At 54.4% G+C, this 22,286-nt stretch overlaps 1 protein-coding gene across 5 annotated transcripts in view; it reads right to left on the minus strand.

Annotated features, from left to right (window-relative positions):
* Positions 1 to 12,483: 12,483 nt before the first annotated feature.
* The window catches only part of NF2 (neurofibromin 2), a 93,489-nt gene continuing 83,686 nt past the window's right edge, over positions 12,484 to 22,286 (minus strand). For 3 of the 5 annotated variants that reach the window (XM_017499663.2, XM_017499662.2, XM_017499661.2), the window contains one exon: positions 12,484 to 12,795. In XM_017499663.2, the coding sequence (XP_017355152.1) occupies positions 12,745 to 12,795 (51 nt within the window). In that variant the 3' untranslated portion in view covers positions 12,484 to 12,744. The remainder of the gene's footprint in view (positions 12,796 to 22,286) is intronic. The other 2 variants (XM_017499659.2, XM_017499660.2) reach the window with 1 other exon arrangement.

Below are 22,286 nucleotides of genomic sequence, written 5' to 3' on the forward strand. Positions count from 1 at the left end.
CCCCCTGGGGTGAGCCCAAGCTGGCCTTGCTCCACATCTTAGCCTCCCCGGCCCTTGCCCCCATCCCAACCCCACCATCCTGAACTTGTCACTGCTGTGTAGACATGCCTTGCCCTTTCTCACATCCAGGCCTTTCTAGAAGCTGCTCCCTTTGCCCAGTGAAGACTCCTCACCCTGGTTCCTCGAGTCAGCTTGGAGGCTTCCTCTGGCTCACACAGTCACCCTCTGTTTGCCCTGTGACTGCATTTGTCACATGGAGGGTGACAGCCGGTTTCCTAGTCTGTTTTGCTCATGCTGCATTCTAGCACATAGTAGGTCCTGAGTGTGTTTGTTGAATGACTGAATGAGTGGCTTGCTTACCCTGGCGTGCAGCATCCAGAGTGCAGGGGGCGGCCGCGGCGACGGTGGCCCAGTGGGTGGCCCATCCATCAGCTTGGTGCTGCGCCTGACCAGATGGAGCTGAGCCCCTGGGGAGGGGGAGAGGAAGAAAAGATCCATCACCCAACGGTCGGTCGGCGGGTGTGTGCGTGTGTCACACCTGCCCCCCACGGGATCCTCATCCATCATGCTGTCCCTGGGATGCTGGCTGGGGGCCAGCCGGCTCCTCAGGGCGGAACCTTTAGAAAGCTGCTGCTCTCTGGTGCACAGGGGAAACTGAGGTCTGGAGAAGGGCTGCAGAGGTTAAAAGTGGGGGCTCAGGGGCCAGCTCAGAGTGACAGCTCTTGTGCGACTCACTTGTATGACCCGGGTGAGTCTCTGGGAGACCACATCCTCATCTCTGAGGACTGGGGATGCAGCAATGCCCCCAGGCCAGGAAGAGGAGGATGTGCAGAGGTGGGCATGTGCCTGGCACGCAGACATGGCTCGGGTCGGGCTGGCCTGGCTTGGGGGTGTGACCCTGCCTGGCCCTGCCTCTTGGGCTGGCAGAGGAGGCAGCGGCTTCAAGCAGTGGCTTCAGGCGGGACTGCCTAATTGTCTGGGCCGTCGTGGGGAAGGAGACTGACGGATGCTCCTCCTGGCCAGAGAGGCGTGGGGAGCCGGTGGCTGAGTGATAACCGGACCTGTGGTGATTACAGCTCAGCTGGCTGGACCAGCTGGCCAGGGGCACATCAGGCACTGGACTCTCTCCCAGGCCCCACACCCATTTGCTGGGAAGTCACCGCCTCCCTCTTCCTCCTTCTCTGCATTTTAATTATAAAAACAAGCCTTTTCCAAGCCATCATTTCACCCGAATTGCACAGCAGCCTGGGGCGTGAGGTGAGCCTCTCAGGCACTGAGATGCTCAAGATGGGTCAGCAGACACTCGTTCGTTCACTGAGTAGATCTGTCATGAGCACCTACTACGTGCCAGGTGCTGTGCTGGGCATGGTGTTGGGCATGAGAGGCAGACAAGCAGGCTCGGGCCACCTGCCCACCCCGGCCACTCTGGAGGTTACAGGTGGGTCGGGTCTGAGTCTTGCCTCTGCAGAGGCTGCTAGATAAACGCGAATGTCATGGAACAGAGGGTGCTGGGCCAGGTTGGCACTTTCAAAAAACCCTGCTGCTGCCAGGGAGGGAGGCATGCTGAGGGTCTGCTGAAATTCAGGAGCAGGCGCGGCACGGTGGTGTGCACCTGTAACCCCAGCACTTTGGGATGCTGAGATAGGAGGATCCCTTGAGCCCAGGAGTTTGAGGCTGCAGCTCAGACTTCCAGCTGAGCCAACTGGAATGCAAAGGGGTGAAGGGCCTTGCTTGGGGCTCCCCAGCTGGAGGAGACGGAGCAGCATTGGTGCCCCAGAGTTGGGCTCTTTCCTCCTCAGCAGGGAGCACTGAGCCCAGTCCCACATCCCAGGTTCCTCCCCTGCCATGAGGAGGGGAAGGCCAAGACCAGGACCACCCTTCCCTAGACAGCCCAGGCCGAGGTCCCCTTGGGCTTCCCACTGCTGAGCCTCCAAAGAGGGCTGTGGGCTGTCCCCAGGCAATGTGAGGGGAGGGTCTTCTGTCCCACTCACTCTGAGTGGGCTGGGGCCGGAGGGATTCTTCTCTGAGGTTGAGTTGCTGAATGAGCCAGGCACATGAGGAGGATAGGGTTCAAGTCTCAGCTCCGAGAAGTCAGTGGGCCTCCCTGAGCCTCAGTTTCTTCCTCTGTCTCACATGGGGATAATGGTCACTGCATTGGGCTCTCATGGGGGTCCCTGGTGATGCTACCAGGTAAGGCCCTAAATGAGAGCTGCTGACATTCACTAGGCCCTGGTGTCGTGAAAGGTCGTGGCCCGATCTGGGGACTGCTGTGAGGATTAGGGAGAGACCGAGTGTGCCAGGGCCCACTCAGGTCACTGCTGACATTCTTTCCTCTTCCCTAGGGCCTGGCCAGAGCAGGCATTCAGGAGACGTGTGGCCCCAACCCCACGCACACAGGATCAGTGCTGGGGTTGGCACAGGGCCCATCAGCCAAGCAGGTGAGTCTGGGAGGAGCTGGGAGGCTGGCGAGGGGCTGCACTCAGCCTGCGCTGCCCTACCCAGTGGAGCTGAGCCAGCTCTAATGAAGTGGGCTAGCCCCAGGCCACATTGATTTCATGTCTCCGTGGCCACTTCCTAGCTGGTAAATGTCACTGGAGAGTGCAGCCATGGCACCTGACATGCGTCCAGTAGTGAGTGGGGGCTGGCAGGCTGCCGGAAGGGTCGGGGATGTCCATGAAGTGCTGATACCAGCCCAGGGTCCCCAGAGCCTCTGGGCTCTCCTGCCAATCCCTGAGGAGGGGCTGTGCCCAGCCAGGTGAAGCTGTCACCCACCTGGGAACATCTGCAACCACCAGCCCCTCTCCCGCTGTCAACATACAACAGACCGACAGCCACCGCTGGCAGGGTTGCCCCTTTCTTCATTGTGGGGGCAGTTTAGCGTGGTCCAGAGATGGGTGCAGCTGCCCAGGGCCCAGGAGTCAAGGCACAGCTGTGTGAGGACTCCTCCTGGCCATGGCCCTCCCAATCCTGCGCTGTCGTCTCTGGTCACTGGCTTAGGACAAGCTAAGAGTAAACAGCTGTAACCATGCAGCAGCAGGGCTTGGTTGATAAACCCTCAGCGCAGCCGGACCGGTCCCGTGATCTCATTCAACCCCACAGCGGCCCTGTGGTGGATTCGGAATACCCTCCATTGCTCGGGAGGGGAACGTGAGGCGGAGAGCAGCACTGGGGAGCCCAGACACCCCCATCCCCAGTTCATCCAAGGTCCTCATGGGACCCCTTCTCTGCCGCAGCTCCCCACCCCATCTTCCCCGCACCTTTCTCCCCTTCCCCATCTCAGGAGGTGGGAGGTGAGGGGAGGGGTGGTCCAATGCCTGTTGCTTTTCCTCTGTTCCTCCTGAGGAGCTGTGGAGAGGGAGAGGGGGCTCTTATCCACGAAGGTCTGGCCTCAGGGGAGGAGCTGAGCCTCCTGAAAGACTTGAGGCAGGGACAGCCGGTCTCTAGGGGAGGGGTCCCAGGGAGACATTCACTCTTCACTGTCCCCTCTCCTGCCTTAAAACTTCTATCCTCCTAGAACCTTGATCTCCAGGTCTGAGACCTGAAAACCAAGGTTTGCCCAACCCACTCCTGCCCTAGACTCAGCATTTCCCAGGCACTCTAGAGCATCTGAAATTGCATCTGTGGACAGGACCGAGGGTGGCTAATACCAGTCCTATCACCAGAGGACCAGGAGCAGCCGGCTTGGGGCAGACACACAGCGGCCACTGAGTCAGGCCCCTGTAATGCTGTGACTTCCAGGGAGAGACCTCACAGAGCCTCTGAGCCAGTAGAGGCCATCTGTGAGTATCCACAGCCCCGGCTCCCTGGTGTCCCCCTCCCTAACCCTTCCCTGCCTAAGGAGCTCCTGAGGGCAGGGTGTGTCTCTGAGCCCTGCCTGGCGGGGTTCTCCACACTATGCCCAGCATGCACTGGTCACAGCAGGGAGGGGACTCTGGACTGGGCTGGGAGCTGCCCCTGCCGCCTTCTGAGGGGAGGAATCTGCCCCAGCTGGGAGCTGCCCTCCCATCCTGGTGTTGCCAGGGGCCTTTCCTACGTGGTGTGGGGAGCCCTGGCATCCCCAGCCGCTCTCCCCCTTCCATGGGAAAAGAGGAGGGAGGAGAGAAAAGCCGTATTAATAAAAGAATAGGATACTGCACTAACCCCACAGCATGTGCGGCTCAGAATAGCAATGCGCTTTCTGAAGGCAAACAGAACTCCCCAGGTGTTAATGCAAATTCACTCCAGTTAAGATGAAAGAGGGTTGTTTCCCCCTTTGCTGGTTAATATGAAGGACTTAATAGATTCAGCCTCAGGAACTTAGGAACTGGGCTGGGAGTGGAAGGCTGGGGGGTGAGGAGAGGGAAGGATGTAGGCTTGGGCAAAGAAAGGAGGTCCCATGGGTTTCGGGGTTGAACAACTGTCACAGCAGGCCTGGCCGACGCTGCAGCTCCTGCCACCACCCTCCGCCACCCGGGCTGACAGGCGCTGGGTCTGGCTGCTCAGGAAGAGGCAGCAGGAAAGCCCAGAGTGGCCGTACCAACCCCCGCCCTGGCACCTGCTGCCTTTCACTTGAGCCCGGGGGCTGGTAGCTCAGTGGCCCCTCCTGAATTTGTGCTAGAGGAGCGTGGGGCTAAGAGAAAGGAGGGGTGCTATGGGAGCCCTAACACAGGCCTCAGGCTGGGGTCCCTGCAGGGCACGTGGTTCCACTCCAGCTCCCAGTCATGGCTGCAGCTGCAGCCGTTCCTGCGGGATCCTGGGCCAGTCCCTCCCGTTTTGGCTCCCTGGAAGGCGAAGCTGGTTTGATGGGGCTTTGGGGGACCTCAGGGGACCAGCCCATGGAGTTGGAAGCTAAGGGAGTCTTGAGTTCCACTGGTCCAAACCTGACCTTCTATAGCCAAGACCTGGACGCCTAGAGAGTGGAAGGGACTTACTCAAGGCCACCCACAGGCAGAGAGCTGCAGGGGATCAGAACCCACAGCCAGCTGGCCTGAAGTGCAGGCTGGACCCCTGAACTGCCCTCTGCTGGGACAGACAGGGCTCTGTGCTCCCTGAGTGGAACTCCTCCCCAGTCCGGGGCTCCAGGCTGAGCTGCCCATCCCGGCCCACTTGACTTTCTCAGATATATTGCCTGGGAATTATCTTCTGCTGAAAAATCCCCAGGGTCCCAGCAGGGCCACTGCTGGGGAGGGTGGAGACACCTGTGCAGCTCGACGAGGCAGGGGTATGTCAGGGGTCCCGGGGAGGTGCTCTCCAGCTCGGCTGGGGATAAAGGGAGACTTCAGGGAGATCTCAGAGAGGGTGGGCCTGAGGCCAGGCTGTCCGGGTCATGGGTCCATTCCACTCATCCAAATTTAACTCCTGGTTAAATTTACAGCAGGTGACTGCTTGGGACACCTTAGCAGCCTTCTTTGCTTTGTTTACCGATTTAATTCCTTCAGATCAAAGGCTGCCCCTTCCTCCCTGAACAGACAGACGGGGGAATGACATTATTTATATTGGAAATGGGCAAGGCTCCACGGGGACATCTTCCTTATGCCTGATAAGAGAAAATTAGGTCACTACTGTGCCTCCCTGGCGTCTGCAATTGGGTTTTTACAGCCCAGGTACTCACAGGCTCAGGGACGAGCTCGTGAGCAGAGTGTGGCCCACCTGGTTCTCTCCCACCCTCAGCCTCCAGTCAATTATTGACCTGAGCATCGGGTATTAATGGGACAAAATAAGAACATCCTTCCCAGGCAGCTCCAACCTGGAGTTATCTATCATTTCCTGGGCTTTGCAGCTGGCACTGGGCAAACACGGGCAGGGACAAACAGGCCAGCTGCAGGCTCATTAAGCTCGGGGTGCAGGTGGAGGGGATGGAGGCCACGGGGGGGCCATGGGTGGGCCTGATCCCTCTGAGCTGTGACATCCCCTGGGTCACTATGGCTCTTTTCTCTCCTTCCTCCTGCCCTCTGCCCCCCAAAGAAGTATTCAGATAAAGAGCTACCACTTCAGATAAAGAGGGGTGACGCACATCTAGGCAAGGTGCTTAGAGCTTTCTTAGAGCTAATCCCCACAAAACCCTATAAAATCCCCATTTTACAGATGAAGAAACTGCAGTGGCCAATAAGCTGGGCAATTTACCTAGGCTTACGTGGCTGGTCAGTGGCTGAGCAGGAACCCAGGTTTGTCTGTGCTCGGAGGCAGGGAGGGCTCTGAGCTTCTCAGCTGTGCCCTTTCCAGCTCCTCCTGCAACCGGTGGTAGAGATTTCACATTTCTTCAGGCCAGCTGCGTCTATTGCTTGTTAAGCAACGGTAACACTGTAACAGGTCCACACACCCCTTTTCTTAAAAACCTGAGTACATTTTGTTCCTGTTCTTCACGTTATCCTGGCAACATCCCCCGGGGTACCCAGAGGCATCACTGTCAACTGTCTTCTCTGGGGATGGAAGCTCTGGCCCTTGGGGGAAAGGGAGAGCAGGTGCCCTCCACCTCTGCCCGGTGAGCCCGGCTTAGGGGAGGGGCGAGATGCCTCTGGCTGCTCCGACTTCGGAGCCCTTCAGGAGATGTCTTGATTTCAGCTCAGAGGCAACATGCCAGGTCCTATTCTGGAGCCAACACCTCGGTGAGAAACGGGCATCAGTAGAAGCCAGGAAAGGACATGGCGGGTGTTCCTCTCCGAGTCAGCTGGAGTCCTTGCTGGACAGATGAACGGCCCCGTAATTTTCCCCAGGTGCTCCTGCCATGGCGCAGAGGTCCACAGCTGTCTCTCTGGAAGCGAGCTGTGGCCTTCCTACCGGAGCTGGGGCTGCGGCTGCAGGATCCTGCCGTAATGCAGTAATGAGAGGCTTCCAGGAAGCCCCGCACAGCCCGGCAGGGGAGGGGGAGAGGAGCCCTTGGCCTCTCTGCTGGAGATGAGGCTGCCTGGGCTGTCTGAAAGGGAGACGGAGAACATTTGGGTGCCCGACTTTCTCTTCCCCAGACGGCTAAGAAATTGGATTAGATACAGTCACAGCAGTCTTCTCGCCAATACCTTTCCCCCCAGAGTTTTGCTGCCAACTCTTCATTATATGTGGGTGGCTCCTTATCCTCCCTGCCACATGAAGGCTTCTGGGGTAGGCAGCCCTGGGGAACAGCTGCCAGCACTCCCCACTCAGGCGAGGACCAACAGCAAAGAATGAAGTGCCGGCAGGGAGGACAGAATGAGCCACTTGGGGCTCCAATGGGACAGGTGGCAAATGCCCCAGTGAAGCACTGAGGCCTGGCCTCCACCTTTGCATTTACAGCAAGGTCACCAAAGACGACAAAAAACAGCAAGGAATTCAATGGATCTCCTCAATACCAAAATACCATGAGAATCAGTCACCGAAATTCTGTTATTAGTAATTCCAACTCTACTTAAGGGGGAGCTCGGATCTCAGTGAGGTCACATTTACTATTTTGGTGAGGGGGTCAGGGTGTCTTTTATAGAAAGGTTAGGTCAAAATATTGCCTGGACGGCTTAAAATGCCCAATATTTTTGAAGTGCTTTCTTTGGCTCAGACTACATAGGAAATCAAACTGCTCCCAATCACTAAAAATAACAATCTACATTTGAGAAATGAGTTTATATTATTCATCTAACAAAAAATCTAATTAGTTACCAATTTTTTTTAATACGGCCTCACTCTGTCACAATTTTTTCTTCTTCTTTTTTTGAGACAGTCTCACTCCATCACCCAGGCTGGAGTGCAGTGGCATGATCTCGGCTCACCACGGCCTCACAGTCCCAGGTTCAAGTGATCCTCCCACCTCAGCCTCCCAAAGAGCTGGGCCTACAGATGCAGCCACCACACATGGCTAAGTTTTTAATTTTTTTGTAGAGATGGGGTCTTTCTATGTGGCCCAGGTTGACCAAGTCTATATATTCAAAGCTAACAACAAATTGTTACACACTTTTTATATTCTCTAGTCTATCTCCTTTAAACATCTTTCTTAAAAAAACCAAGACAGTGAACTCCAACATTTTGGAAAGATCTTGTGTATTTTGATCGGCTCTCTTCCCCGCTGGCTTGTGCAATGGAAACCTGACAAGCATGTGGAACTTGTCCCTCAGAAGTCCTGGCAGCCACACCGTGCCATCTGAATCTCTGGCTGGGGCCACAGTACTTCGGGACGGAGTTATCCTATAGAAGTTTTGGTCTTCATAAAGGACTTTTGTTGATTGAGAAAATGGAAACAAAACCAAAACCAGAAACTCTGCAGTGGTGATTTCCAACGTGAAGTGCAAATGTCGTGTAGCCTGACAGCAACTGCGTCCCATTTACTCTGCAGACAGCACCTGGGCCCCAGGGGCTCTGCCTGAACCCCCAGAGCCTGGAATGCCGAAAGTGGAAATGTCTGGAAGGATTGCCCAGTCCAGCTCCTTAGTTTTCTGGTCTGAAATCAGGGATGGGCAGGGACCACGGAGAGGAAATGGAGGTGCTGGGACACCATGCAGGGCCCTCGCCAAGTTACCCCAGAAAGAGGGAGGGAGTTCCCTGGAGAAGGTATCATTAGGGGCACTGTGGAAGGAGATGATTTTTGGTTTTTTTTTTGAGACGGAGTTTCGCTCTTGTTGCCCAGACTAGAGTGCAATGGCACGATCTCAGCTCACTGCAACCTCTGCCTCCTGTGTTCAAGCGATTCTCCTGTCTCAGCTTCCCGAGTAACTGAGACTACAGGCATGAGCCATCACACCCAGCTAAAGTTTTGTATTTTTAGTAGAGACGGGGTTTCACCATATTGGCCAGGCTGGTCTCAAACCCCTGACCTTGTGATCCGCCCACCTTGGCCTCCCAAAGTGCTGGGATTACAGGCGTGAGCCACTACACCCAGCCAAAAGGGGTTGATTCATTTGCCACCAAAGACAAGGGGTCAGAGTTGAAGGCTCGGGCAGTCAGGTACAGCAGAGGGCTCATTTTTCCACAGAACCATGAGACGGCCGCCCCCACCCAGCCGCTTGCTTGACCCCTCAATGGCCTGAGCAACAGGCAAACTGAGGAAGCCCAAGGCAAATATTTTCCAGCTTAGAATTTTTATTAAAACAATCATTTAAATTACAATCGTTCCCCAGAATAGAAAATAGCCTTTCATGGTCTAGCCCTGACGGGAGGCAGTGAAAGAAGTGACGTTTGACAGTTTGAAAATGGATGGCGCTTCCCTGAAAGCCCTGGAGGGCGGGTTTGGCCCCAGGGCCACTGGGCCAGGCTGGCTCCCTGCCAAGGCTGCTCCCTCCAGGGGTGGCGAGGCCCCGCCCTGTCGGTGAGGAACACAGTCACTGAGGCTGGTTGTCAGCCCCTGGGCTTTTGAAAAAGAGAGGGAGAGAGAGAAACCTGTCCCCAAAATTACAAGATGCAGCCACTCATTAAGTGTTATGTGATGCCACGGGGTCTGTCCAGCAGGGCCTGGCAGGTACATGAACAATGGGGTGGACAACACAGGTCGGGGACTGCTGTGGCTGACATGGGGCCCCAATCAGGATGAATGAAGCGGTCTGTGCTGCACAGCTGTGCACGGCTACCAGCCAACGGGGGAGCCTTGCAGATGTCATGAGCTGGGCAATGGCCTCACAAAGGGTCCCAGTGCCATGGGGCTTCTGCCCGAAAGCTGGCAGAAGGGCTCATGATGAAATCACCATGGCCAGGTGATTTCACTCTATGGGCTTCTGAGACTTCCTTACTTGACAAGCTGCCAGGCCCTAAAATGTTCACTTAAAAAGGACACAGTCATCCCAGCCGCAGGCACCAGTCTCTGAAAATCAGGCATCTCTTTTTTTCTCCTGCTACTGGGGCTTGAGACCCACCTGGGGCCCATCCTCCTCTCCACCTTCTCCGTCTGTGGGGGAGGCACCTCGGATTCCTGCCTGAAGGAGGGGGAAGTGCTTCTGGCTGAGCGAGGTCCTGCAGTCCCCAGCCTGCTCGCTGGAGCCCCAGGTGCTTCTGCCACAGCTCAAACACCGGCCAGCTCCCTTGAGGCCACGTGGCACTTCCCAGACTTCAGAAGTACACACAGCAGTTGAAGAAGGAAACAAAGCCCCACAAGTTTTTGTAAACCACCATTATGCTCTGGCCCGCAGTCATTGTTAAAGAATAAATTTACAGGTCGGGAGGAAAATAACTCCTGGTGGAAACCCAGGGATGGGCTTTAAGACAGAGGAGAGGCCGGGCGTGGTGGCTCACACCTGTAATCCCAACACTTTGGGAGGCCAAGTGGGCGGATCACCTGAGGTCAGGAGTTTGAGACCAGTCTGGCCAACATGGCGAAACGCTGTCTCTACTAAAAATACAAAAATTAGCCGGGCGTGGTGGCACACTTGGGAGGCTGAGGCAGGAGACTTTTGTACCTGGGAGGCAGAGGTTGCAGTGAGCTGAGATTGCGTCACTGCATTCCAGCCTGGGCGTTAGAGCAAGACTCCATCTTAAAAAAAAAAAAAAAAAGAAGAAGAAGACTGAGGAGACAGAGCCACAACACAAGAGTCAGACCTCACTTTACAAACGCCTGAAGCTTCTGCTCCTGGCTGGGACAGACTAAGAGGACACAAGGCCACAGCATCCACACTTAGGCTCCAGGTCTGGAGTCCCACCCTGCAGACCCTCAGCAGCTGGGTGGCACCCAGGGCTGGTTTCCTGGGGGCAAGGTGGTCCAAGCAGGTACCAAGCAGCCTGACCCCATTAGGTCAGCCTGATAGTGGGAAGAAGGCAGGATCTCTGTGAGCTTCTCAGTTTCTCAAAACCAGATGGAATTGCCAGAGACCAACTCTGCTCTCCAGAAATCTCTAGGCCCCCATAGCGCCTCCAGTTACTGAGTCTTTTATCTGATTAAGACAAATCACCTGCTTTGCATAATGGCCCAACTGGAAGGATCTCAAGGGCCCTGGCTGGTCACAGCAGCATCAGCCATGGAGAAAAGAAAGGGCAAGAAGGGGCTGGGTTCGGTGGTGGTGGTGCATGCCTGTAATCCCAGGCGTGAGTTCGAGACCAGCCTGGCTAACATGGCAAAACCCTTTCTCTATTAAAAATACAAAAAATTAGAGCTGGGCACGGTGGCTCACGCCTGTAATCCCAGCACTTTGGGAGGCTGAGGTGGGCAGATCATGACATCAGGAGATCGAGATCATCCTGGCTAAGACGGTGAAACCCCATCTCTACTAAAAATACCAAAAATTAGCTGGGCATGGTGGCGGGCGCCTGTAATCCCAGCTACTAGGGAGGCTGAGGCAGGAGAATCCCTTGAACCCGCGAAGCGGAGGTTGCAGTGAGCTAGCTGAGATCAGTCCACTACACTCCAGCCTAAGTAACAGAGCAAGACTCCATCTCAAAAGAAAGAAAAAAAAAATTAGCTAGATGTGGTAGTGCACTCCTGTAGTTCCAGCTACCCCGGAGGCTGACGCAGGAGAATTGCTCCAACCTGGGAGGCGGAGGTTGCAGAGAGCCAACATTGTGCCAGCGCGCCAGCCTGGGCAACAGAGAGAGACTCCATCTCAAAACAAAAACAAAAACAAACAAACAAACAAACAAACAAGGAGTGAGTGAGCCCTGGGGGTGGTTCTGTGACCTTCTTCTGCCTGGTATGGAGGTGGGTCCTGTGTCGGCCTGGGTGAGCGCCACCTGTGGGTGGACACCTGCAATAAGCCTGTGCTGGGAGGGGCACAGAAGGACCTGGCTGGCCCCTGGGGAACAGAAAATTCAGGGCCCGAAGGGGGACAAGGGCAACAGCAAAGTGAGGGCTGGGTACAACAAGGGGTTAGGAAGTGGTCTGTGCCCACTGGCACATGGCCAGGAGGGAAGGTGAAGCAGATGGGCAGTGCAGAGTGGGCCGGTGGAGCTCGGAGTCTGGGCCAGTGAGAAGCCGCACCTGTAGGGCCACAGGGCTTCCAGATCCTCGGTCATAGCGGGTTACGGGTGCTAACTACAGCACGATCAGGCAGTGCCCCAGCCCCATACAGGCAGGAGTGCCTATGGCTGCCGGGCAATGGGGAAGATGTGAGTGGCTCCCACCTGCCTCTCGGACCCTGGTCTAGGGTGGCTGGAGGGGGACACTGAGTACCCCGTACCGTCAGCTCCCACATGGCACTGCGTGCCTCCCAGCCCCTCGGCTGGCAGTCAGCCTGCATCACAGCTTCTGCCTAAAGTCTCTCCCAGCCACAGCTGCCTTGCCTATTCCCCACCAGCTGCCAGCCAGAGCGCAGCCTTGGGGTGCCTGGCGGGGACCCAACACTTGCTCATCACGAGCTCTGGGCGGGCTCCCTAACGATGAGAAGCTGGCAGTCGTGCTGGGCCTGGGCTCTGCCAGGCTGGGCTACTTCGCTGCATGCCAGGTCCTCTCCCGTGTGGGAATGAATGTTCTGGAACCCTGGGTGGAGCGGGGGTGATGGCACTGGCCTCTCAGGGCTTCAGTATCCCACTCCCTACAACAGCTTCCCAGGATGGTTGGTGGAGGTCAGCTCTGGAGTGCAAGACACACACACCCCAGGGAGCCTCGGACAGTGGGAGTCAGGAATCCCACATTAGACAAAGGAAGACAAACACTTCTTAAAACAAAGACTCAAGTCAGAGAACTAGAACACCGTGAGAGAAATCTCTACAGGGTTGTAGTTCAAGGCAATTGCACATAAGAGGGGCTGGGCTCTTCATTCAGCTGGGGAAATTTCTGGAGCTTCCATGGAAACCCCCAGCCAGCTCCCTACGGATGGCTCTCTCGGTGTCTGGTCCATCGGGCGGTGCCGGGAGCAGAAGTGGCAGGTCCTAGGGTGGCTGGATCACCTGCTAGAGCTCTTCAAAGAAGGCCACTCGGGACTTGGCGCTCTGCAAGGTGAGCTGTAAGAAAGCAGAGAAGAGGCTGAGAGGGCACGAGATAGCTCTGTCACACAGGGTCCTGTCCTGCCACCTGGACTCACCTCAAAGGTGGTTGGGAGCAAAAGGGAAGGCTGTTCAAATAGATGCTCAAGAAGTTGGCGGTCAGCCCCCAAAAAGCAGCCAGATTTGCCCATGGATTCAAATTAGGAGGTGACAAATGAGGAAGTGCAAGGGGAGGGCCGGTGGACAGAGGCACGCCAGCAGGACAAGCCATCAGCACTGCCCCTTGACATAGGACCGGAGATCCCTGGCTATTTGAATAGATTCTCACATTCCTGTCTACCAAGGTCCCTGAGCCACCTCTGTGATGTGCTGTCTGTGGTGGCACCAGCTGAGGCTGCTCATCCCCTCTGGGCTTGGCAGGGCAAGCATCTTAGTCTTCATGCCTTGGCAACATGGCTGGGGCAAGGCGACGTGGCCTCCTGCAAGGCAGGCCTCTGGCAGATGAGGAAGAGTTCACCTCTTCTGCTCCTGGTTCCCCAGGTGGTCCCGAAGCAAACTTGCCTATGGCCCAGCAGCTGAGAAGGTGTTTTTCTCCACAACCTGGGAGGCAACGGCTTTCTCAGTGGTGCTGGTACAGGCAGGGAGGGCTGGTGCACATGGGCAGTGCTCTGCCCAGCAATGTAAAGAAGGGCAGAGTCAGGGAAATGTGGAAGGGGATGGGGTGGATCAGGGACTGAGCTCTTGGCTTGAAGTTTGCAACCTCCTAAGCCCCTGACTCTGGGCCACTTGCCAGCGTCTCCCTGGACAGAAGCATCTGGAGCCAGCACTCTCCCTATGCCCTGCTCTCTGCTGACTCCTGAAGTCAATGCCTTGGGTGTGACCATGCTCCCTTTCCAGCCCTGGGACTTCCCGCAGGAGCTCAGGGTGGAGGGCCGGGAGTCTGCAGCGTTCATCTTCATACCTCCAAATACCTGGCTCAGTGCTGTGTGCCGATTAGGAGCTCAAACAGTATTTGTTGAGTGACCGGTACGCTGGCTATGATGATAAGTAAACAGTGAGGTGTGTGGGAGAGGCAAGAGCTCCCCACGGGGCTGAGAAGGTCCGGGAGCTCACTCTTCAGCTCACCGCCGACCGCCTTGACCTCTCTGAGCCTCTTTCCTCTGGAGGTCGCCATGGGGCAGGGCAGGCAAGATGGTCTGGCCCATGCTCTTGACCCCTCGTCTGCATGTGAAAAGTCCTCAGTCCTATCGGTGGCTCCATAAAGGGGAGGGAGACCCCAAACCGACCACTTCACCATCAGAAGACAGGCAGCATTAGTGTGCTCAGAATGAGACAGCTTGAGAGCGACTCTGTAAATCCTGCCAAATCTTTTGGCCTTGAAGTTCCCAGCTAACAAGCGGAATGTGGGGAGGCAGCTGAGCTGCTGTCTTCAGCAGAACTCACTTCAGAGCCCTCTGGAAAGCCCGGTTCTGATGGGAACAGAAAGCGCTTTTTTGCCTAAGTGGAACTCCCTGTGGAAGGGAGCTGCATCAGGACGGGCTTCTCCCTAAATGTCATTGGAGAAGCACCAGGAGTTATGTGCCCTGTGATGACATGAACCAGGATGGTCACTAAGGAAGAAAGGAGGAAGAGATTTAGCTGCCAGAAAACTACCGCGGCAAAAATGGGAGAGGGTTTAAATGCAAGGATGTAAGCCCAGTGTCTCCACTCAGGTTTCTGAGATTAACAGCCACTTTCGGTCAGACATAGGCACAGTCAGCTGCCTGGTACAAGGCCCAGCTGGGCCACTAACCAGCTGTGTGGCCCTGGGCAGGTCGCTTGCTCCCCTCTGGCCTCAGTTCCTCACTGTGAAGCGGGAGCGATGGTAGCCCTTTCCTTGTGGAGTGGGGTGTGATGCGCTCAGCACTGCGCCTGGCGCGTGGTGGAACTCGGCAGCCGTATTGCTAATAGCAGTGTCACGTTTCTCCCCTCCCCAGCCCTGGCTCCTCTCCTTCCAGGGGGCAACAGGGTGCTCGTTAGGAAGGGGTGCAGGCAACAGCAGGGTCGCATACGGTGCTGGCCACCACGCCTACCAGGCAGGCCAAGTGATGCCCCCATGAGGCCTCTGGCCACTTACCCAGGCAGGGAGCCCAGGCTGTGGGGGCCTTGAGAGGCTCCTGGCCATTTGTACAATGTTGGCTCCAATAATTCCTGGATCCTCCACCCGAGGAGCATGGTGGCTGTCCCCTCGAGGTGCCAGGGGAGGGTTCTGGCAGTGCCAGCAGCACCAGATTCCAGTGACTCGAGCATGTGCTGATTAGGATGCAGAATGCTCTCAGGTGGGCGGGTTGCTTCCTGAGCTCCACCCAGCTGCGCTGCAGCACCTGAGCCCCACCTCTTATCTTGCAAGAGGAGGAACTTCGCCTCAGCCACAAGGAAAGGTAGAGGGAAATCAGTCTGCCCACACAGAATTAGGAAGGCACCACAGCCAGCGGGCAGGAGGAGAGAGAGCCACAGTCTTCCAGAAGGCATTGAGGTGGTCAGAGGGAAGGCAGACCCGCCAGACCGAGGCGGCTGAGACTTGGCTGCGCTGGTCAGCAAGGGCTGCTGCCCAAGGGCCCTGGGAGCCTTCTGCCACCACTGCTTGGCCCACCCTTTACCCTCCTTGTACAATTCCTGTGGTTTCCAATCCCCACAGGAACTCCAGAGTCAGAATTGACTGCACAATGGTCCTCCCTGCTGCTGGAGTGGCCCTCCCAGCCACGCCCATGGCTCTGCTTCCACCTCTGCGTATCCTTTATCTCAGACCCCAGCAGGTGAGGAAGGCAGGCAGTGAGACAAGGGGAGTCCCTGGGCTTCTTTCCTGCAGGTAGAAGCTCTGGGGAGCCATTCGCCCTCGGGCAGTTTTTCTACAGAGAGCTTGGGAAGCCTCCCCATGGGGCATGCAAACAGCTCTGCCACGTGCACGTCCTGCCTGGGCACTGCCTCACCCCTCCAGTGGGCAGGCTCCTCACCTGTGGATCTTTCACCATCTGCTGCTTCTAGAAAGCTCACTGGCTGCCGAATTTGCAGCACAGCCACAGGCAGGAAGTATTTACAAAGGAACAGGCAAAAGCTCAGAAGAAATGGCAAAAAGCTAGCCCTTCATAAAATCAACTCTGCCTTCGCATCTTCTTTTTAAACACATGAAAACCGGCCAACAAGTTTCCTGGTTCCCCTGCGATGCTCTCATACCCTAAGGTGTGCAGGCCCGCCATTGTTAGGTACATCTTCCAGCTCAGCGACCAGCCCGGCTCCCTCTACACCGCTCAGCAACACCTGTTTGCTAGAGCCAGAAGGTGCTGTGGAGAGAGTCCCATGAAGGCCCTCCCTTGTCCTGTGTTGCACTGTGAGTTGAGAGCCCTGAAGCCACTCTGGTGAGTCCCATCCCCTCTCCGAATTCCAAACAAAAATGCCAGTCAGTCCCACCAGTCTGGGACCTACCAAGTCTGGTCAACTGCCTTTGAATCCTTCTGAAGATGAGTGGGCCAAGCTCTGGTGAGCGTAACCAGTGACATCTGCCACGCGCTCTACTTCAAAACTCTCACTGAATCTAGACGAGGTCCAACCATGGGAGTCCTGCAGCCAGGTCCAGCTCCTTGGGCAGGCTATAAACCCCAGGGCCCTGCTCAGAGTCTTCAACCCAAAGCGCTCCTGCCTACAAGAACATGAACCCTCTGCACCAGGCACTGGCTGACCCACTGCTCTCCTCCAGCTGTCTCTTCACATCTGATTAGAATCAGCCTCGTGAATAACACAGGGGGAATTAAGTTCTCTCTCAACTGAACAGGCTGCTCAAGTCTGTCACTAATCCAATTCCATTCTGAGAAGATGAACTTCCTTTTCTTCCTCTGGGGCAGATCTGTGAGGCTTTGTTGCTATCTTACTGTTCATCTTCACAGCTGATCCACTTGTTGGGGCCTGGCTCTTCCTTCTTGCCCAACATCAAGACTCAGCCCTGACAGAGTCCCTTTCCCCCTGCCCACCTCTCCATAAAACTGCCAGCTGTTTGTGACAGCCAGCAGGCTGTGAGAGGGCAGGGGAGAACTTGGGAGAGTTCCACTCTGGCAGAGCTGTGCCTCCTTACGCTCCCCAAATTGTGTGTGGTGTGACAAAAACAGACACATCTACCTGATCTAAACAAGTTCAGATTCAGGAGACACATCTGTCTACTTAAAAAGACAGAGGCGGCTGGTTAAAAGTAACTGGTACCCAGCCGGCACTCTCTAACCCAGGCATGCCATCTGCAGCCTCAACTGTTCCTACTCACTGCTACCTGAGGATTTTGGGTGGGCCATTAAGGTACTCCTGAGAAACGGCCCCAGGGTCTGGAGAAAGCAAGCCTGGAAGGCACCTGTGACAAACATTTCCCTGCTGCCCTGCCAGCGGAGGAAGGCTTCCAGCTACAAAGCCTCCACCAGCATCGTTCCTGAGAGTGCCCCCTGCTGGAAAACCACAGCACGAGGCGCACTGCCAACTCTCCTTCCAGCTCTCCTCTAAAAGTCCTTTTGGGGGATAGTTTCCCAAAGTGATGGGAGGGTAACTAAATGTATTCCGGCATGAAGCCTGCAGCAGCAAGGCTGCTTGATTAAGAATGAATTACACTTTCATCAGCACAGAGAGAAAATTGATTCACAAGGCTGCATTGTGATCATCTTGTTCCTAAAGCAAGGGAAGGTGGGGGGAGACACAGAGCCACTTTGGCTATCAGTGGTGAGAGAAAGGAAGCTGTACAATTAAGCAGGGGAACAAAACTAATCAGAGCGCCAGGATTCCTTCAGCTCGTCTCTGGGGGCTTTGCCTCAATCCACTCATCCCAAGGGAGGAGAAAAGAAGGCGGCAGAGGACCATCTCATTCATTTTAAACAATAAGACTCACAGCGCTGAACCCATTTTAGATACTAACCTAATAACTCCAGGCGCTGGGTCTCTGCTTGTCCCATAAAAATGCAGTAGAATTGAAATGCGAGCCCTAAAATCATGTTATACTTCCTCTCTGCTACTACATATTGAAAACGAAGGAGCGGGGGAGGGTGCAGACACAAAAGGACACGCAGATCCTCTGGCACGCGGATCCACAGGGAGAAAGCAGACTCGGAGCAGAAAGGTGACAGCTGAATCCAGTAGCAGCAAATTCCAAAAGGATCTTTGGTTTGGGGTGTGGGAAACCTTCCCCCTTCCAAATGAGCCAAGAGGAAGGGCTAGTGAAGGGGGATGGCTGTGTGACTTTTCTGCTGTCTCGCTAGGGACAGCTCGCACCCAAATGCCATCTGGTGATGTGCACAGTGGCAGCGCTATCCACACACTTATCCTACACAGAGGTGGAATGAAAGGCCAAGTCCACCCCAAAGAACAAATCCAATTTGGTATTAGCTACTTTATCTGCTCTCAAGAGAAATCTGCCGTGGAAAACCCAAGGGGCCCTTTTTGTGTATTAATCCCCAAGGGACCCAAAGTGGCAGAAGCCGCCTAGAAACCTGTCTGCCTGTTTCGCAGGCTGCCCTGTGGCGCCGGCGGGGCCCTCACTCCTCCATTCCTTCGCCTGACAAATGGCCTAATGGGCCTGATTCACCTCACTGGGCAGGTGGCGGCTAAATGGTATCTACTGAGTGGTCTGAGCAAGTGCCTTAGGAAAAAGGTCCAGATAGACTGATGTCATTTTAAAATTGCCAACATCAAAAGAGAAATCGCAGCAAGGATCATGAGAACAGAACCTCGGCTGCAGAATGAGTTTGCATCCCGGCTCTTCCCTCCCACTGCTGCAGCAGCAAATCCGGTGCTGGAGGAGAGCTGCACTGAAACATATCTTCAGTGCCGAGGGGCCAAATGGGATGTTTTACTGCATCAAATAAGGCCTGGTAATATCCTCAGGCACTTCCAAATGGTCGTAAAATACCCTAGGCAGGCCAGGCAGGCTCTTCAACACCTCCCAAACAACAACTACTTGACTGGGTAAAGTCTCTTAACCAAAAACAGGATTGGCTTGTAGATTTTTGGAAAAGAGGCCAATACATTCTTCTATCTAGAGCTACCAGAAACAAGAAAACTAAGCTCTCAACAATGACAAGACCCCAGGAGCTCAGTGTGTGTGAGTGGTGGGAGTGGCCTTCAGGGATGAGACCAAGGTGTCATATCCGGGAGGAGCCGCAGTTCCTAATGCCTTCCCTGTGCGTCCACAGAGCCAGCGGGTGGAGAGTCAAAGTCTGGATAGCCACAGCAATGTCTTCCACGAGTGCTATGCCCACATCTGGTGGTGCCGCTGCTCCCCGTACATCCTTGCTCCCCACTCCACTCCCCACTCCTCTTTCTTTCCCTCCCCATCTTACCCCTGCCTTGCTCCAGCAACAAGAAAGGGAAGGTTCGGGGCTGGGGAGCCAGTGTGCTACCTTTTATGTCAAGGCTGAGGATGCTCTACCATACAATGCCCAGTTCCTAAAGCAAGCAGAGCCATTCGGCCCACTGGGGTCATAAGGAGGATTGGGCATATTAACTACCTATTAAATTTAAGTAATTTAGCAGCCATCTTCCAGGCTGGCAATGCAGACCAGAGGTCGCCAGGGAGGCTCTGACCACTTGTTTTAATTGTGGGAGACACCTTTCCCGCATATGCAATCTCTCTCTGTGATTTATCACTTCCCCACGTGTTTTTTTAACTGTTCTACTTCACTTCACCAGCTCTGCATCTCCAAGGGGAGCCCGCACAAATTGAAGATGACATTGAACTTTTATGTCTTCCTGATCCAAGAGAAGCTGCTGGCGCTTGAGGTAAATGCAAGGCTCCTCTTCTTCCTGTTCCTCCATCAGTGGAAACCACAGCTGGACCTTGACGGTTCAAGCCATTTACTAATGAAATAAGCTTTCTAAGCTCCACCACCCCCATGATTTCTCATCCATCAATTTCCTTGGAAATCCTGTGCTCCCTGGGAGACCATGGGCACGCAGATGATGACTCTGTTTGCTGGCACTCAGACCAGTGCAGGATTGGGAGACTGAAACCCCTCTCAAGAGATGAAAGCAAGACCCTGAATGTATATATTCCAGGACTGCATTTTCACCTCCAAGGTGTGGTGGCACAGTTATGCCACACCAAGCCACTGCTCCCATCATCAGTACTGTGGCTCTGAAAGCATGAAAGTCAGGCTCAAAGCACCATGTGTCCCCCAACCCCAGCCTGACTGCTAGATTCACTCCCCCCACTCGGAAGGCTCAGATGCCAGAACACGTGTCACTCCCTCTGGGAATGAAACAAATCCACGTTCCCCAGGGCGGCTTTTGATCGCTAGCACTGCTCTGACTCAGATGCAAATGCCAAACTAGTTGTACTGATCATCAATTGGGAAAAATGGAAATATATGAAGTTAAGATTAGCAAGAGGAGAAAAAAATATCCTTGCAAACCCAAGTCATATTTTACAAGGAACTAGTGAAGTTAATTATAGCTTTTCGAAAGTTTTTACTTCTAGCCATGTAGCAATTAATATAACGAATGAATATGCTGAGCACAAGCTGTGTACCTAGATGTGGCAGTGTGGCCCATAACACCGTCCTTTGCCCTTTGCCGCGGAACCACAAGCAGATTTTCCCTTTTCGGAGTTTTAAGCCCTTGCTGAGCTCTGACTGTGCGCTGAGTGTTTCACGCACACTCCCTCGTTTATTCCTCACAACAGCCCTCAGGGCAGAGACTGTTTTTATTCACCTTTTGCAGATGAGGACACTGTGCCTCAAGAGAGTAAGAATTGTAGAGAAAGCAAGTGGCCGAGAAGTGGGAACCTCAGTTAATCAGAGTGGATGGCCACTCAGCATTCCTGAGGGAATGCAGTAACCCCTTGTAACCTAAGAGCAAACCCCTTGAATTAGCGTCATGTTACACGGCCCCCCAGGGTATTGCTGAAACCACACAGCATACTCTGAGACCTCTCAGTGAGGCAGATGAGTGCTGAAGGTGAGGACAGAGACAATGGCCAGGCAAGATGGCTCATGTCTGTAATCCCAGCATTTTGGGAGGCCGTGGCGGGAAGACCACTTGAGCTCAGGAGTTCAAGATCAGCCTGGACAACATGGGGAAACCCATATTTACAAAAATAAAAATAATCAGTCAAGCATGGTGGCACGTGCCTGTAGTCTCAGCTACTTGGGAGGCTAAGTTGGGAGGTTCGCATGAGCCCAGAAGGCCGAGGCTGTCACCAACCTGGGTGACAGACTGAGACCCTGTCTCAAAAAAACAAAACAAAACAAAAAACCATATTAATAACAAAACAGGCCAGGCACAGTAGCTCACTTTGGTAATCCCAGCACTCTGGGAGGCAGAGGCGGGAGGATCAGTTGAGCTCAGGAGTTCGAGACCAGCCTGGGCAACATGGCAAAATCCTATCTCTACACAAAATACAAAAATCAGTTGAGTATGGTGGCTGGTGCCTGTAGTCCCAGCTACTTGGGAGGCTGAGGCAGGAGGATCACTTGAGCCTGGGAAGTGGAGGTTGCAGAGAGCTGAGATCACACCAGCCTGGGTGACAGAGAGAGACACTGTCCCAAAACAAAACAAAACAAAACTAACACCAATGCAGGCTGGTTTGAACCCAGATCAGTGAGCTTTTGGGACACTGGAAATTGTTCCATTCACTACCAGCCTTTGCATCTCTCATCCCCAGGCGTTCTAGATGGAGTTCTGCCCTTGATATCTAGATATCTGCACATCCAAGCCGAAAGCAGCACCTCTCTTCAGCTAGGCTTGTGTCAGCCAGACTACAGCACGCACCACCCCAGAGCCACCCTGGTGCCGGCATGTGGCTGGTCATCAGTCCCAGTCACTGACCACAGGGACTGCCAAACTCTAGAAAATGGAATGTGCAGTGAACTTCATGTGCAGCAGAATTTAATCGTTGAGCGTTAATCTAGCGATGCTGAGAGAACACCTGTCATTTAAATATCAAGTCCATGCCTTTACTAACCCTTGATTAACTAGTATCTGATTAACTGCCTGGCAGCCTGCTTTAAAAACAAGTTCACCTCAAGACATTGAAATGAGTGAATGAATAAATGCATCCATGTATGTCCTCAGAGCAGTGCAAATTTAACTAAAAATAAAACTTCTTTTGTCTGTAGTAAAAGCTCAGTGAGAAATGACAGTCAAAATCAAGAGCTGAAGAATTTAAGCATTCTGCAACATTATAGAAAGAAGCAAGAGGAAATCACACTGGGGTTGAGCAGCATCTGCCCATGGAGGGAACACCTGGCAGAACTGGCTGGAATACAGTGGGGTTTTCTGCTTGCCCCCGTGGTTCACGAAGTTCAGTAAACCCAGGTGGGTCCACCTGGCTGCTCTGCGTGCAGTGAGCTGGCCTGCCTGTGACAATGCTGGCCATAACTGCCCTGCTTGAAGCACGCACTGCTCTGTGTCAGGGTATCAATGCCAATGTAGGTATGAAAGCTGAAGAAACAGGAGCCTGGTAAATAGAAAGTGTCACATATGAAACAGGGTTCATGCCGTGGATT

This window comes from Cebus imitator, unplaced genomic scaffold, assembly GCF_001604975.1.
Source record: "Cebus imitator isolate Cc_AM_T3 unplaced genomic scaffold, Cebus_imitator-1.0 Scaffold258, whole genome shotgun sequence".
Classification (NCBI taxonomy): Eukaryota; Metazoa; Chordata; class Mammalia; order Primates; family Cebidae; genus Cebus; species Cebus imitator.